Here is an 18,026-nt window from a genome sequence, read left to right on the forward strand (position 1 = left end):
TCAAGGAAAATTATTTTAAATATAAGATTAGATGCAATAAAAGTTAATATTCCAAGAAAAAAATTTAAATATAATATTACCAAAACTGTACTAACATAGTATAATACTACAAAAGTTGTAGGAAATATTAAAAATCTGCAAATAATAGGATTACTTCTATTATAGTCTAAAATATTTTCTTCTTCTTGCTCTATTTTGGTCCAGCAGATTATGTTGCTCCTTATATTCCATAAATAAAAACATGTGATATTTATGTTTCTCTGACTGGCTTATTTCACTTAGCATAATGCTCTCAGGTCCATCCATGCTGTTGTAAATGGTAAGAGTTCCTTCTTTTTTTTATAGCAGTGTAGTATTCCATTGTGTAGATGTACCACAATTTTTTAATCCACTCATCTGCTGATGGGCACTTAAGCTGTTTCCAAATCTTAGCTATTGTAAATTGTGCTGCTATAAATATAGGGGTGCATATATCCTTTCTGATTGATATTTCTGATTTCTTGGTATTTATTCCTAGAAGTAGGATTACTGGATCAAACGGGAACTCCATTTTTAACTTTTTTGAGGAACCTCCATAGTGCTTGCTCAGTGGCTGCACCAATCTGTATTCCCACCAGCAGTGCAAGAGGGTTCCTTTTTCTCCACATCCTCGCCAGCAATTGTCATTTGTTGATGAAAGCTATTCTGACAGGAGTGAGACAGAATCTCATTGTCATTTTGATTTGCATCAAATTAGTGACTTTGAGCGTGTTTTCATGTCTCTTGGCCTCTGTAGGTCAACTTTCAAAAAATGTCTATTTAGGTCCTTTGCCCATTTTTTAATTGGATTGTTTATCTTTTTTTTTTGTTTTTTTGTTTTTTTTTTTTGTTAAGTTGTATGAGTGCCCTGTAAATGTTGGAGATTAAACACTTACCGGATATAACATTGGCAAACAGGTTCTCCCATGCAGTGGGCTTCCTTGTTTCATTGATGGTTTCTTTTACTGTGCAGAGCTTTTTATTTTAATGTAGTCCCATTTGTTTATTTTCTTCTTAGTTTTCATTGTCTTAGGAGCTGTATCAGTAAAGATATTGCTATGTCATTTTTCTGATAGTTTGCTTCCTATGGATTCCTCTAAGATCTTTATTGTTTCCATCTTACGTTTAAGTCTTTTATCCATTTTGAGTTTGTGATTGTGTATGGTGTAAGTTAGTGGTCTAGTTTCATTTTTTTCCATGTTTCTGTTCAATTTTCCCAACACCATTTATTAAGATATTATCTTGACTCCATTGTATGCCCTTGCCTCTTCTGTCAAATATTAATTGAGCATAATGGCTTGGGTTAACATTTGGGTTCTCTGTTCTATTCCATTGGTTAATATGTGTGTTCTTGTGCCAGGACCAGGCAGTTTTGAAAACAGTGGCTTTGAAATATAGCTTGATATCTGTTATTGTGATCCCTCCAACTTTGTTCTTCTTTTTCAAGATTGTTGCAGCTTTTTTGGGTCTTTTTTTATTCCATCTGAATTGTTGGAGAGTTTGTTCTAGGTCTGTGAAATATCCCATTGGTTTCTTAATGGAGATTGCATTAAATCTATAGATTGCTTTGGGTAGTATGGACATTTTCATTAAGTTGATTCTATCAATCCATGAGCATGGTGTATCCTTCCATTTCTTTGTCTTCCTCTATCTCTTTTTTAAATGTCCTGTAGTTTATGAGTACAGGTCTTTTACTTCCTTAAGTTTATTCCTAGGTACATTAATTTTTTTGTTGCAATGATAAATGGGATTGTATATGTAGTTTCTCTTTCAGTGAGTTCATTATTGGTATATAAAAAAAGCCATATATTTCTGGGTGTTAATTTTGTATCTTGCTACATTGCCAAATTCATTTATTAAGTCTAGTACTTTTATAATGGAGTCTTTATAAAAGACTTGGGGTTTTCTATTTACAATATCTTGTCTTCTGGGTATAATGACAATGTTACTTCTATTCCAATTTGGATGCCTTTTATTTCTTCTTCTTGTCTAATCACAATGGCTAGCACTTCCAGTACCATGTCAAACAGGAGTGGTGAAAGTATATATCACTGTCTTGCTCCTGTTCTTTGGGGAAATGGTTTCAGTATTTGTCCACTGAATATAATATTGGCTGTAGGTTTGTCATATGTGACCTTTATCTTGTTGAGATATCCCCGCTCTATTCCCACTTTGCTGAGAGTTTTTATGAAAAATGGGTGCTGGATATTGTCAAATGCTTTTCCTGCATCTATCGATATGATCATGTGATTTCTTTCTTTCAATTTGTTTATGTGAGGTATCACGTTTATTGACTTGTGGATACTGTACCAACCAAATTCCACTTGATCATGGTGTATGATCTCTTTTACATATTGCTGGATGTGATTTGCTAATATTTTGTTAAGGATTTTAGCATCTATGTTCATCAAGGATATTGGCCTGTAGTTCTCTTACTTTGTATTGTCTTTATCTGGTTTTGTAATTAGGATAATGCTGGCCTCATAAAAAGAATTTGGAATTGTTTCTTCCTCTTGAAATTTCTGAAATAATTTGAGAAGTATATGTGTTAGTTCTTCTTTGAATGTTTGGTAAAACTTCCCTGTGAAGCCATATCGACCTGAGCTTTTGTTTGGTGGGAGTTGTGTCTCTTTTTAATTACTGCTTCTATTTCATCTGTGGTTTTTGGCCTATTCAATTTTTTTTTTTCTTCCTGATTCAGTTTGGGGAGTTTGTATTTTTCTAGGAATTTGTCTATTTCTTCCACATTCTCCAGCTTGTTGGCAAAGAGTTGTTGATAGTGTTTTCTTAGTATTCTTTGTATTTTTGTGGTGTCAATGGTTACTCCTCCATTTTCATTTCTGATTTTATTTATTTGGGTCCTCTCTGTTTCTTGATGAGTCTGGCTAATGATTTATCAATTTTGTTTATTATTTCAAAGTATCAGCTCTTGGTTTCACTGGGTGTGTTTTGTGTGTGTATTTTTCTTTGGTCTCTATATTATTTATTTCTGCTCTGGTCTTCATTATTTCCTTACTTCTAATTACTCTGGGCTTTCCTTGTTGTTGTCTTTCTAGTTATTTAAGTTGTAGGATTAAATAATTTATTGCTGATTTTTCTTGTTTTTTGAGGTATACCTGTAGTGCTACAAACTTCCCTCTCAGGACTGCTTTTGCTGTGTCCCAGAGATTTGGGGTTGCTGTGTGTTCATTTTCATTTGTTTCCAAAAATTTTTTTATTTATTTCTTGTTCTTATTGGTAACCCATTCATGGTTTAATAACATGTTATTTAGTATCCATGCATTTGAGTATTTGTGGGTGTTTTTACTATAGTTGATTTCTAATTTCATTCCACTGTGATCTGAGAGAAGATGGTTGATATGATTTCAATCTTCTTGAACTCGTAGACTTGTTTTGTGTCCTAACAGATGTTCTATCTTTCTGAATGATCCATGTGTACTTGAGAAGAATGTATATGCTGTTGTTTTGAGGTGAAATTTTCTAAAATGTCCATTAAATACATCTGATCCAGTGTGCCCTGTAGAGTCTCTTTTTCTCTGTTAAGTTTTTGTCTGGAAGACCTATCCAGGGAAATCAGAGGGGTGTTAAAGTCCCCTACTACGACAGCCTTGTTGTTGATCTCTCCATTCAAGTCCTCTAGAAAAATTTTTAAATATATTTAGGCACTCCTACATTGGGTGCATATATATTTACTAGGGTTATATCTTCTTGTTGGATCAATCCCTTTAATACTATGTAGTGATCTTTGTTGTCTCTTGGGATGGCCTTCGTTTTAAGTCTATTTTGTCAGATATGAGTATTGCTACTCCAGCTATTTTTTTCTTTTCTATTTGCATGGAAAGTTTTTTCCATTCCTTCACTCTCATCCTGTGTGTGTCTTTTGTTTTGAAGTGGGTCTCTTGTAGACAGCATATAGTTCGGACATGTTTTTCTATCCATTCCGCTACCTTACAGCTTTTAACTGAAACATTTAGTTTACTTACATTTAGGGTTATTATTGAGATACTTGTTTATTGTCATTATATTTCTTCATGGCTAGGTTTCTCTCTCTTGTTTCTTCTTCTCATTACAGCAATTCCTTTAGTATTTCTTGTAATGCTGCCTTGATGGTGGTGCACTCATTCAGCCTTTTTTGTTTGTTTGTTTGTTTGTGAAGCTCTTTGACCATCTGTTTCTGTTTTGAATAATAGCTTGGCCTGATATGATTATAGTTATCTTGCTGGATATAATAATCTTGTCCTTAGATCCTTGCTTTTTATTACCTTGAATAATTCATGCTATTCCCTTCATACTGTAGAGTTTCTGATGAAAAATCAGGTGTCAGCTTTATGGGAATTCTTTTTTAGGTAACAGTTTTCTTTTCTCTTGCTGCCTTTAAGATTCTCTCTTTGTCTTTAATTTTTGGTATTTTTACCATGTGTCTGGGCATGGGCCTGTTTGGGTTCTTCTGTTTGGGATTCTCTGTACCTCCTGAACTTGTGTGACTTTTTCCTTTACCAGGTTAGGAAAATTTTCTGCCATTATTTCTTCAAATACCTTCTATGCCTTTCTCTCTTTCTGCCTCTTTTGGCACACCTGCCATTCCAATATTGTTACAATTCACATTGTCCACAGCTCCGTTAAACTGTCCTCCTGTTTTTTAATTCTTTTTATTTTCTGGTTTCCTGATTAATTGGTATTTTCAACACTGTCTTCTAATTCATTGATTTGATCCTCAGCTTCCCCTAATCTGCTGTGTATTCCTTCCAATGTGTTCTTTATTTGTGTTATGTTATTCTTTATCTCAGACTATTCTTTTCTCATAGTTATTATATCTTTCTTCATGCTGCTGAGCATCTTTACCTGAAACTGTTTCAGATAAATTTCTTATCTCTGCTTCATTTATCTCTTCTTCTGAATAATTCTCTAATTCTTTCATTTGGGAGTTGTCTGTCTGTCTCATTTTGGCTTTCTATTTGGGTTTGTGACTATGTATTAGGTATATCCTCTATACCTCTTAATCTCTAGTGCAGGACAGTGTTAAGGGCTATTTCTGACAAATTAGATCACGCATAGACTCAAAGCCTCCAGAGACTGCCTCTACCTCCAGATTGATAGGATTCAGACTTGAATTGCCCCTCAGGCAATTGTCCTCAAGTGTGGTGAGAGTGTTTTTCAAGACTGGGGCAGTTACTACTGCCTGAAGGCTAATTGTTATTTTTAATCTCTTAAGTGGCTTCAGGGCAAAATGTTTTCTAATAGTGTGTGTCAATTGTCTTCCCCCCAGACTAGGAAGGCAGATGCCTAAGTGGGAAAGATGTCCTCAGCTGTGTAAGGGAATGACTCAGTCCAGGAAACTTAGAGTGTCTGCCTTCTACTGTCTTCTGCCCTCACAGCTCCAGTCCACTTCATCCACACCCTGGCAGAGGACTAGAAGGGTGGCTCCACAGGGAATTTTGTCTATTGGAACTTTAAGATGGTACCTGAATTTCCAGCTATTATTCCCTGGCAGACAGCATCCCATTGCTTTTCACAGCTCGATGTTATGGGGGTACCCTCCTCAGTTTAATGCTCTCTGCTGAAGAGCCCAGCTTGAGGATTAGATCTCAGAGTTCTCAGTAACAACCCCCATAGCTGAGATATCTCTCCGGGACTTCAGTTGCTGTTGTGGGCACCTGGCTAGCCTTTTCCTGCCTCTGCTCCTCCTAGCAGTTTTTATGTGGTCTCCAGTCCTCGGGTGTCAGGGTTCTCTCCTGTGAGTTTTCTGTTGACTATCAGCAAGTTTTTCTATATATTGAGTTGTTCCTGGGAGCATGTCTGTGCAGTATCCACTTACTCTGCCACCATTTTTAATCCTTTCTTGATGTGTGTTTTAAGAAAACAATACTTAGTAATGTGATAAAATGTGAGAGACTAAAGAAGATAATTTAAAGGGTCCAGAAAAATATTGAGAAATAGAGCTGGTCTTGATACAAGCTGATTTCTACAAAATGGCAGAGAGCCAAACCATGTGCTGATATTTCTTTTACTCTTTCACATTAAAATCCTTCCTTCCATATAAATTATTTTATCATACCAAATTTCTTTTTTTAATTAATTTCTTTATTGATTAAGGTATCACATATATGTCCTCAAACCCCTATTCCAACCCCCCCCCCCACTCATGCCCCCACCTCCCTATTGTCCTTGACCACTGATTAGGCTCATATGTGAGCACATAAGTTCTTTGGTTGATCTCTTCCTTTTATCCCCACCCTCCTTTTGAGGTCCAACAGTCTGACGCATAGCTCCTTATCTCTGCCTCTGTTCTCACTACAGATTGATGTATATGCCTTTCAGCATAACGATTATTGCTTGTCTCATTTTTGATTCTCATAAATATATTTCCAGTAGGACATACCAAATTTCTTATCACTGCCAAACTTAACATGAATTGGAGCAAATTTTGAAAGTTTTGCATTTAAAAGTTTCAAGAATAGCCATGCATATGGTTGATCCTTCCCAAGGAAAAATGGGGAGAATGAAAGGGCTGGTGGTAGAACCTTGGCATTTATACTAATGAACAAAGGAGAAAGAGACATGGTGTGGTCAGGGTAAGTAGGAAGACCAAAAGAGTACAATATGGGTTGAACACAGTGATATCAGCAGCCCCATCCATGATGCAGCCCTGAAAGATTTTAGTCTATAGTTCAGCTCTATGACTACAAATCCCATTTGTTTAATGAACATTCAACAGGCTTTAGGGCAAAATGCCAATCTATATCTGAACATTCTGTGTTTAACTGCTTTTCTAATGCTCTGGCTCCATCTAAATAGATTTTAGTACAAAAGCACACTTTTCCTGATTATCATAGCTGTTGTCAGCAAATGCTTTGCCATCACTAGTTAAAAAAAAATTCAGATTACAAAATTGCAGTAAATTATTCATCAAATTACTACTCTGACAGTTTTCTCTGATGACTTACTTTACCAACAAAGTAATTTTAACTAAACATATTTCCACAATGGTAAAAACTCAAGATTACACAGGACCTTTTCCCTCTTCTTCAAATTGATGCTTTTAAAAGTGCTTATAAATTTAGTAGTAATATTAAATCCACTAGATAAAATCCTTCTGTATAATCCTATCTAACATGAAAAAGTAAGAAAAGAAAATTCCTTTACTTGAAATTATGAAAATTTTCCTTTCATGATGATTTGTATAAACCCTAAAAAATCTTTTCAAACTAGTAGAATATTATTTCCTTTAAAAATATATGTTGGTATGTATAATTTCCTCATTCTTATTCTTTGAAAAGAGACCGCACAGAAAGGATGAAACAATGGTATGGAAACTTACCATCCTCTCCAAATGGACTCTTTATTACAGACTTATTGCTTCCATGTGTTTAAAAAAAAAAAGGAAACCTTTAAGCCAATCCCAATCCCTAAAATTTTTGGCATTCATATTAAGCATTGAATCCAGAAAAAACATTTTTTTTTTTATCATAGCCTATCAGAGTCAAAATTTATTTCATTATGAGAATGTGTTAGAAATTAAAAATAAAGGTTGGTTTCTATATGGCTTAAATAAAGTATTATTATTTAAAACTTAAAGCTGTTAAAATATCACAAATTACTTGGTCTCAACATTTAAACAAATAATGCCTATTTTTAATAGTGTGTTCTAGAATATATAAATTCATTTGGAGAAATATTAAAATAGGTGATATTAACACTTCTTTAGCACAATAAAGATTTTTTATTTACAGCTGTGGTTACATAAAGCTGAGAAATACAAGCACCACATAAAATTAATTTATATACTTTTCTAAACAACGAAATATTTGCTCAAACTAAATATCGCAATCAGTGAATTCTCTAAACTCTTGTCTTTGCACTTTTCCACAGATCACGGTGCACAATGGGAATGCTTAACTCCCTAAAAGAAGCACATTTCCAAGTTTTGTGTGTCAAATGAAAAAGGAAAAAGTTCCCTCACCCCAAAATGAGAACAGATGGGAATGTAAAATTATGTGGGAAGAGACAGTGTAGTTTTGGATGACCGACCAAAAAATCTCCCCTTGAGGGGAGCCAAATATACCAGACCTCGGTTTACTCTGCTCCCAGTCGACTTTCAAATTAAATCTAGTAGGAATGTAAAGAAGTTCGAAGATTCAATGTATTAGCTTTGATTTTTGTAAGCATATATTTTATAAAGAAACTATTGATAAATATAAGTAAAATTTTTTATATTCAATATAAAGAAATCTAATCACTTGTGAGTTTAATATACCTTCAAACTTAGAATGTTAATAATACTTTTTTTAATAAATAAACAAATGGCTTTATGAAAAACAGGCAACAAGCTTGAAAAAACTTAAGAGGTTGATACTGAGTTCCTTGTATTATGGAAATGACATCTGCCTTAAGTTCAAAAACTATGTAAATAAAATATAAATATATTTTCATTCTTTTCATATTTTATCTGTATAACTAAAAATAATCTTAATGGTAATGCCAGTAATATTTCCTATACCTACCAAAAAAGCCCCTTTCCTTGATATCCAATTTAATATAGCATGACAATTTTTCTATCTAAAAATACCAACTACAACATTAAAAGAATACCCCCATATTGCTGCATTCTCCTCCAATTTTTAAATTTTTAATATGAGTAATAATTTAGAACATTAGAAAAACAAAAAATCACGCTATCAGATTTTAATGCACTTAAAATAGTTTTATTATTAATAATCATTGTATTATTAAACTATGATAAAATATTTGTATAAATAATACTTTGATAAAAAATTAATAACCATTAAAGTATAATTTTAAGAGCACCTTTCTAAGATTTGTCTTGAGCTTTTAAAGAGGTACCAAGTATCTTCCACAAAATATTATTTATTGATATTATTTTGTATTTGCTCATTTTCATGTGGAATTTACAAGTGCTGATACAAGAAGAATAATTTAGTCTTTTAATCAATAGTGCTCAAATTTATAGATCATTCTCATCCATAATTTCAAAGTTCTTTTTCAAGACAACAGTTAAAAGTTCTCTGTGTACCTTTTCCCTGCCATCCCAGAAAATTGGCTTTCAATTTCTTAACCCTGTTTTACCTTTTTTAACCTAGCTAAGTATACACAGCAAAAAGAAATATAGAAATGACTCGTTCCAAGACATGAAAGCAACTGCACCTCACACTTAAGTGATTTTCGTTTAAATACTAGGCACTAGTAATTTGACACAGGCTTCACTTTTCATAAGGCTTACAGCCTTCTATGAAGAAGATGCTCAATATAGTACATTGTATTTAATTGAATATGTTTCATAAATTACTGAAAATTAGATTTTTCTTATTCAGAATACACTAAATTATATGAAATCATTATTACCAAAAAAAGAATAAAATCTCTCAAGGTATCTAGCTTTACTTCTTTTGTTTTCTCCTTTATCACTACATTAAAGCCAACAGGCAAACTTTCTTATTAAAATTCATTTTCCATACTTCCCATTTGTGCAAATAAAATCTGAATTAAACACTTAGGTAGAATCATTTTCAAAATCATTTGAATATTAATAAATCAAATTCTAATTCCCCAAAATATCAAATGCAGATCCCCCTATCAATTTTACAATATTGTCTTAATTCATTTTCTTGTTATTTGGTTGAATGATTTTAAAAGAGAAAACAGAATATTTTATAATGAATCTAAAACTGCTATCTTCCCCTTGGAGGTGAGGACTTTGAATAAAGAATGTGCATGCATACATACAATATTTACTTAATATTCCTGTCCAAGTCCCAGAGTTTTCACTGTCCTTTTAAACCAGATAAATCACGAGCATTCTAGATGACAAACACTTAACTATAAAAGAAACATGGCTGAGGTAGGTTGTCAGGATTTCTCCAACAACAGACACCTGAAGACCTCAGAGCAAATTCTCAGAAATATGAGAGTATTACAAAGTGTCTTGTTTTGTTTTGTCTTTATATTATGATATAATTATATTCTGGTAATTTCTTTCATAACTTTTAGCACCTATCAATATCACAATTTCAGGATCTGATTTTGATTCAGTGTTATTATCTAGTTGGTGCCAGCTTCTTATACTAACTGTGTCTAATTCACAGTACAGTGTTCCTCAAACTGGAATTCATTCATGTGTTCTTGGGGCCTCAGAAACATTTTTCTGTCAACACAAGTCCAAATATTATTCAAAACAAAGAAACACTACATGAGATACTCTTCCTAATTCTAATTCCTTCCCAGTTTAAAAAATACATTTCATCCTACTGCAGCTTATTAATAATTTATGGAGATCAAATTTAAGAAGTGCACAGAGAAAGGTAACTTCACAAGAGGAGTTTGTACAGGTTCTACTTGTTTTCCTTTTATACTCAAATGCAAATAAAATGTTTGAACTAGAAGAAGATGGCATTCAGATAACAAAACAAAAGGAGGCTGTCAGATAAAGATTCTATGAGCAACAATCACTATCATTTCAAATGGATTAGTGGACTACACATTAACTAGAAATCAGAAAATCCCGGTTTCTTTTTTTCAATCTTGTATCTAACTTGAAATAACATCTTGGTGTTGAAATAATTCATCCCTGCAACCTTCATTTTTTACAAAGTTAGAACAGTATGCTACTATATTAGTAATATGTACAATAAATACCGGGTACTTGTTTTATATGAAAAGCAGTATGTTTTAAATTTTAATTTATATAATAAATGGGAAAACAACAAATCTATAAAAAACACTCAATTTTTTTTTCTTAAGTTTGTGACTATATATAACATGTAAAAAAACAGTATATTTTGTTTCTGAATGTACTTATGAATTATTTTGATCTAGCTTTAAACTTTATGTTTAAATTGGCTTCATCTAATTTAAAAATATTTAGAGTGTTGTCAATTAGAATTTAAAGATATTTCATCGGTAGAAATCATTATTTATTAGTTAAATGATTAAAAATAAAAACTTATCATTTCTTATATGTCACAATCTTAATTAGCAACCAAGTTACTAAACCATATATTCTTAAAGAAATTCTCAATTTGTATGTATTAACAACAAGTTATCTTAACACCCATAAAGTAAAATGTTTGCAAACTGCAAAAATATTCTGAATTTAAAATGCATATATTTTACATTTAAAATATAGTTATATCATTTTTAATTTTAAAAATGAGGAAAAATGAAACCCATTTAAATCATCTTATTCATACCTGTGATACAAATGGAAATAAAACTTTTAACTAAAAATTTTCCATATGGAGGTAGCTAGGAAGTTTCCCTGATATGCAGCATTTTAACTAAATATTTTAAAAACAGACATACATTTTTAAACCATTTCTAAAGGATTACCAATAACATAACAAAAATTACTAATTTAATAAGTTAAATTATTGATTTTGAAATTATTTATTGAATTTACATTATTACATTTTGACAGGTGAATTTTTTGTTAGGTGAAGGCAGGAGAATCTAAAATCAATTTTATAACAACACATTTCATAATAAGCTTATGTTTTATCAAGAAAGAAATATCACATTCAAATATAAAGTTTTGTTATCCCAGAAACATGTGACATTAGTTTATTAAACTCATTTGAAACATTCTTCTTCCTATAAAGAAATTTTCAGCTTTTATTATTTTAAGATTTCTTTTTTAGATGATGTAATTAGACCATTACTAAAAGAGTGAGGTGGAGTCAAATGAAAAATGTGCACTTCCAAAAAGTGCATATTTTTATATATTGTGACAAGTGATTTTTTCTTGGACTAGACATGTGCAATTGCACAAATGTTAAAATCAATGCCAAGAAGTTACTGTACCTGAACTGTAGAGCTGATCTCCGATGCAAAGCCGCCCGTCAAGGGAGCTTCGTGACTGATTAGCAGTCGCCCTGTTTTGATCACAGACTGAAAAAGAAAAGGAAAACCTAATGTGAACAGAATACATATTGTCAAGTATATGACTGCAGTTTTGATTAAGTAATAAAATGAATTATTTAATTTCAATAAATGATAAAAAATTAGTAATTCAATCCTATGTCTAATAAGTTACAGCACAACTATTTCAAGTAGACAGTCATTTGATTTTTACCGGGCTAAAAAATTTTATAATGCTACTATAAAATAGAGATTTTTAATTCTATGTATGTCATCAAAAATGCACTTCATTATATAAAATATTCTTGTTATAAAATGAATTACTGTATTTCACATATTCATATATCAATCTTTTTTATTTTTCAAATTACATTAATAAAAGTATTTTTAACACTTTTTGAGGTATATTTACATATAAACAAATAGTCTTAGGAAATACTGTTTTGGAGAGAAGAAAAACACAAAAATGGCATGTAAACTCTGTAGCAAAGTAAATGTTCATTGAGAGTTAGAAGGGAGAAATCACTGAAAAAGTAAAAGGTTTACAACTCTCTTCTACCATATGCATTAATATCTGGTTAAGAACCTCAATTCTATTTTAACGTAGAAAATGTCACAAATAATAAAGAGCATTCTCAATACTGGCTCAGCATGGTTGTTCACAGAGTAGGCATGACATAATCTATGCAGTAATAAATCAAAACATATAGCTATGACATCATAGCAGAATACCAGCTTTGTTGAAAGGTAAAAAATATTAAAGTCAACAGCTGGTTATTACTTAAAATATGTTAAACAATTACCATATTACCAAAGAGAAGTGGTAATTCTTCCTCTACATGTCTAATAATGTATTACCTTCCTTAAATTCTACATTATTATTTTAGAAATATGAAATAAATATCTCCCAAGCAAAAATATGCATATAAATCAATTCTTTTCCTTCATTCTAGGCAATTGGGAGTTGAGAATTTTAAAAATATGCAGTAGTTTAAATGAGCAGATGTTAAACTCTAAGATATAGCCTGTAGCCACAACAAAAATAAATTACTATTATATCTACTAAGTAAATAGTGACTGAAGAACATAAAATTTTATGAATGTCATACCCAACCCCAATGAAATGCTGACTGTGAAATATTGATGTTTGAATTTTTAGAACTATGATTAATTTTGCTATTTATGATGGTCACAATTAAATTTTTTCCATGAGTTTTTTTTTCTTTTTTGCTCAATCCCTCCACCCCCCAACAGCCTCCCCACCAGAAATATCGCAAATTAAACTTTAATACGCCAGTTAGACATATAAAGAAACAAAAATATTACACAATTGCAAGAAAACAAATGTATTCTCAAAAAATTCTCCAAAAGATGTTCTGATCTAAAGAATTCTTAATTTTTAAAAAAGGATTTGTCATACTATATAGATCAAAAGCCCAGACCACTGCCAATATAATAGTATCCTATCTAATAGAAGACTAATGTGCAAATTGACCATCACTCCAACACAGAAGATGGCCACCCCATGTGGACACAAGATGGCCACCACAAGATGGCTGATAGGGGAGGGCAGTTGTGGATGATTAGGCCAGGAAGGGAGGGCAGTTAGGAGTGACCAGGCTGGCAGAGGAGGGAAGTTGGGGGCGACCAGGCCTGCAGGGGAGGACAGTTTGGTGAAACCCAGGTCTGCAGGGGAAGGCAGTTAGGGGGGGGTTGGGGAGGGGGGAGACCCAGGCCTGCAGGAGAGGACAGTTAGGGACAACCAGGCTGGCAGGGGAGGGCAGTTAGGCATCAATCAGGCTAGCAGGGGAGTGGTTAGGGGATGATCAGGCAGACAGGGCAGGCAAGCAGTTGAGAGCCAGCAGTCCTGGATTGTGAATGGGATGTCCGACTGCCCATTTAGGCCCGATCCGTTGGGGGGTCCCAAATTGGATAGGGTGCAGGCTGGGCTGAAAGACACCCCCCCCCCCCCGCCTCCATGCACGAATTTCATACACCGGGCCTCTAGTCTAAAGGAACAGCTAAAAAAATCCTCTTGAGTTAGGCAATGCATTTTAAATTTCTAAGAGGTAAGAATGAGAAACTTCCATAATACTGCTACTGTTACCTGAAAACTCCATACAACAGAACTGGTACTCTGAACTGAAGCCTATCCAAGATCAAATGAATTCCAGTAAGCAACCTAGTCTTCCTATAGCCTGCACAGTGTAGTTGGGAAACTAAGCTTTCAACCATGGAGTTCATACAACATGATGTGCAAGCAGAGACCTTGAATATCTTTTCACCAGAGAGGGCTAAATAAACCAAGATATATCAATATAGTCAAGTATTACACAGACATGAAAAAGACTGAGGATATAAAATGATGCCCATACGTTTGACAAAATGAGCAAATTCCAGAACAATACAATCTCATTTTTGTGAAAAACAACCAGTGAAAAACAACAGTGGGGAAACAAAAACAAACAAACAAAAACAGCCATGTATACACTGAGCCACAGGTGTCAATAGTCTGGAAGGATTCATTCCAAACTATCAAAACTTATTTCTCCTGAAAAAATGACAGTAAAGGAATTAGAGGGAAGGGACTTTTGTTTTTTTTACTTTATATAAAAGATATTTTTAATTACTAAAAGTATTTTTAGTAAGTCTAAAATAAATAGTCTAAAATAAAGTAATGTACTTGAATTAATGCTGAAAGTAACAAATATATTTTATAGTGCAGCCATAATTTCCTCAGAAAAACATATAATGTTTTTCTTGTTATTATAGGACTAGTTTAAGATACAGAGAACCCAAACTCCCACAGCAAATAAATACACTAAAAACACAGGGAATCAGCCTTGCCATGCCAGTATCTGTATGATCTGCTGCAGGTCAGGATCATATCCAGCTTATCTCTTGATCCACAAGCTCTTGGAAATAAGCTACTGGTATTAGAGAAAGTGAAGTTCTTTAACACATATGTGTGTGTGTTATGTAAACATGTGTGTTCTGGAGCAACAGTTATGTACTGACAGTTAAAGAAGTAATACCAGAAATTTCTTAAACATCAAGAGCTAGAAGGTAGACACAATGAAAATTAATAATACTGTGAGTTTATGGAAATTGTCAGGTATACAAACCAGTGAGAGACTGTGGCAAGGAGACAGGAGTTAGAAATAACCATCATAATCATAAACTGATTATCATAGGAGTTGCTATATGCTAGGTTTTGAGTTCAGCACTTTACATTGGTCACTTCATTTAATTTGGAAAGTACCTAAGTTTTATTTTTGCTTCTTAAAATCAACTCTGATATCTGAAAAGTATTAAAATAGATAAAACAAATTACATCAAAATTCTGAAAAATGCCAAAATTTAGAAGTAACACTGATATTTCAAAGTCACACCCTAAAATATAATTAACATATATCATTAAAAGGTTGAGTCTATGAATACAGTTCAATGATTTTGTAAGGTATAATATAAATTCAACTTAGTATATGCTTTTTATCCTTCACAACCTTAATTTACTAAAATTTCTGAAGATGGCTCTTTTACTATTTTGGAAATCATGAAAGCTTTGGTGATATTATGATGAGATTTTACAAATCTACAAGTTTGAAGAGAGTGATAGTCTTCCTATTTTCTATGATTAAATAAGATATTTTTATTAAACTATGTATTTCTGTCAACTGTAATAAGCAATTAATTTTTATACTCTGAGGCACAAATGATATATAACTGCTAGGAAATTTTTATAGTCCAATTTAGCATTTTGGTGTACTTAGTTAAAAATTAATATTGTGCCTTTCAATGGAGGTGGCTGTTAAGTTTTTTAAAATGATAACTATAGATATAAATATAAATAATACTTTAAAATTGATTTTACTAATTTTCAAGTTTCAAGTTTTCTTTTGAGATAAATATATATCACAACTTGAAAAAATTATAAAGGTTTAAACAACTTTTCAATGTGAAAGCTGAACTTATCAAAGACACGAATGATCACATAAGCCTGGATTTTCCAGTATCTGCTTCTTCAACTTCATACCACTAAAACCTGCTCCAAGGACCCTGGCCTTAGGCAAATGGAGCACCAATAAGTTAGAAGGGACAGATGTACCAGGGAAACCTGTGCCAATAAAAGATTGGGCAAATAATTGTTCTTCACGTCCTCTGCCACAAAATAAAAGGTCTTTGTTCCTTACAGGACCTCAAGAAAAAGTGCCAAGAAAACTTTAAAAAGCAATTCTAAAAGGCAAGCAGTGAAACAGACTGTGGGCTGCTAAGTCAGTCAGTACTGGTCTGTCCTGCATTTGTCCCAAGGAATCTCATTCTTTCTCACTATTTCAGTTAATAACTCCCTTCTCCAGGGCAACACAGAATACTATAACAAGAGGAGCTATCAAAATCTCGATTTCACCAATAATAGACAGATCACAATACCTGTTCTGATAAAACCCTAAAAGATACCTTGGTTCCCAGTTGGGCCACGTCACGACTGTTTCCCAGTGTTCATCTTCTACCTAGATGCTATCACTAATAGCCATAACCTCAAGTTATCCAGGCAGGATATCAGCACAATGCTCAAAATATGGTAGACAGTAAAAAAAACTTAATTAGTTAAAAAATATCTTAAAATAATTAAACTATATTAAGCAAGTTCTTGTTTAACTTACGAAACTATTGCTTTCTTGGCAAAATCCATTTTAAAATAGTGCAAAAGTATTGTTCAGCACATCCCAGAACAATTTAAATAAGGACTCCAAATTGAGGATATTTTAATAGAGCTCTAACAATAAGATATCTGTGATAATAGCAGAGTTGCTAAGTTATACTCCATTAAAAAGATTGCACAGATTTTGGCTGTCCAAACATTGGACATGTGTTTTAGTTAATGTAGCCTTTAAAGATTTTAATATAATCCAACCAGGAATACTGTGAAACTGTCATTCCAGGAGAAAGTAAACAGACAGACCATTAAGCCTGCATATGCCTGCAAGTGCAACAGTGACATTCAAAAAGCAAATATATAAGTATATATTACTTATTGTTTACTCAAAATCTACAGCAAGATTTTTCCCCACAGAGCCATTCAGCCTGTAGGGGAAAACACCAAGTTTGGCCACCTTTTCTGACTGCAATAAGTAGGAAACTAACACTTTGGATAGGCAACTCATAGCTCTTTTAACATTTTTCTGCTAAATGTAAAGCTAATGAAAAGCAAAATTTTTTAAAAATCACAACTGACCTTTTCCACTTCCTTTTGGAATCAAATCTGTTTATAAATACATATGAGCAGAAGTAATAGTAAAATCATATACTTGTGTTTCATTAATCAAATATACTAATTAATGCTTATTTATATAATTTACAATCATTAAAGACCTGATTTAAATAAGCTTCAGATATCATTGCAAATGAATTAAGTTTTTTAAATGATCTCTTGTTTAGAAACCAAATTCATTAGAAAAATTAACCAGAAAAACTCACAATCAATCCCAGGCTAACAAATGTATTAATATATGCCTTGTAATCATTATAACCAGCATGGTCTTCACACATAATCAGATTACAAACTAATATTCTACTGGAGAAATGCCAATGCTAAAAGAGAAAGAAGTCACAAACTTCAGAGAAAGTTCAGAAAAGTCCATTTTGGCAAGGATATTAGTGATGGTGTCATGAATATTGGGTATTATAGGAAAGTGGTGTAAGCTGAGAAAACCTAAATCCTGATAGCTTTATACCTGTTGGAAAAAGTAGGTAAGGGAGCAAACAGAGCATAAAGAGAAGTGAATAAAGTCAACAGGAGAAAAATGAACAAATAATACTGAAAAGGCTTAAAATATTTGGGGAAATTTCACACATTCTCACTGATTCATTATTGCCTGATCAGAGCTGAAACACTTTTGCAAAAATTAGAAGTGGAAAGATTTTGAATGCTACATCCAGACATGTCAAATAAATATGTTCTGACAATCAACCGTACCCTTCCAGCTTGTTTCCTCACAGTCCCTCTGCGCTCCAGTCATGTCAGGCTGCTCTCCCTCCTCTGACTTCCTTTCCCGAATTGGTAGGCCTTCATTCCCTCCCTCAATCACAATACCTCAAGACCCACTGCAGACAACACCTTCTCAGAGGTCCCCCCA

The 18,026-nt window shown here is 33.0% G+C and overlaps 1 protein-coding gene across 3 annotated transcripts in view; it reads right to left on the bottom strand.

Moving 5' to 3' along the window:
* The window catches only part of BCKDHB (branched chain keto acid dehydrogenase E1 subunit beta), a 193,443-nt gene that overhangs the window by 50,505 nt on the left and 124,912 nt on the right, over positions 1–18,026 (bottom strand). Inside the window, exons 9-10 of one of the 3 annotated variants that reach the window (XM_036413223.2) lie at positions 11,833–11,919; positions 7,719–8,124 (exon numbers count right to left, since the gene is read on the bottom strand). In XM_036413223.2, coding sequence (XP_036269116.1) covers positions 8,119–8,124; positions 11,833–11,919 — 93 coding nt within the window. In that variant the 3' untranslated portion in view covers positions 7,719–8,118. Of the gene's footprint in view, positions 1–7,718; positions 8,125–8,175; positions 8,418–11,832; positions 11,920–18,026 lie in introns of those variants that run through there. The other 2 variants (XM_036413222.2, XM_036413219.2) reach the window with 2 other exon arrangements.

This window comes from Pipistrellus kuhlii, unplaced genomic scaffold (assembly GCF_014108245.1).
Source record: "Pipistrellus kuhlii isolate mPipKuh1 unplaced genomic scaffold, mPipKuh1.p scaffold_m20_p_5, whole genome shotgun sequence".
In the NCBI taxonomy this organism is placed as follows: Eukaryota; Metazoa; Chordata; class Mammalia; order Chiroptera; family Vespertilionidae; genus Pipistrellus; species Pipistrellus kuhlii.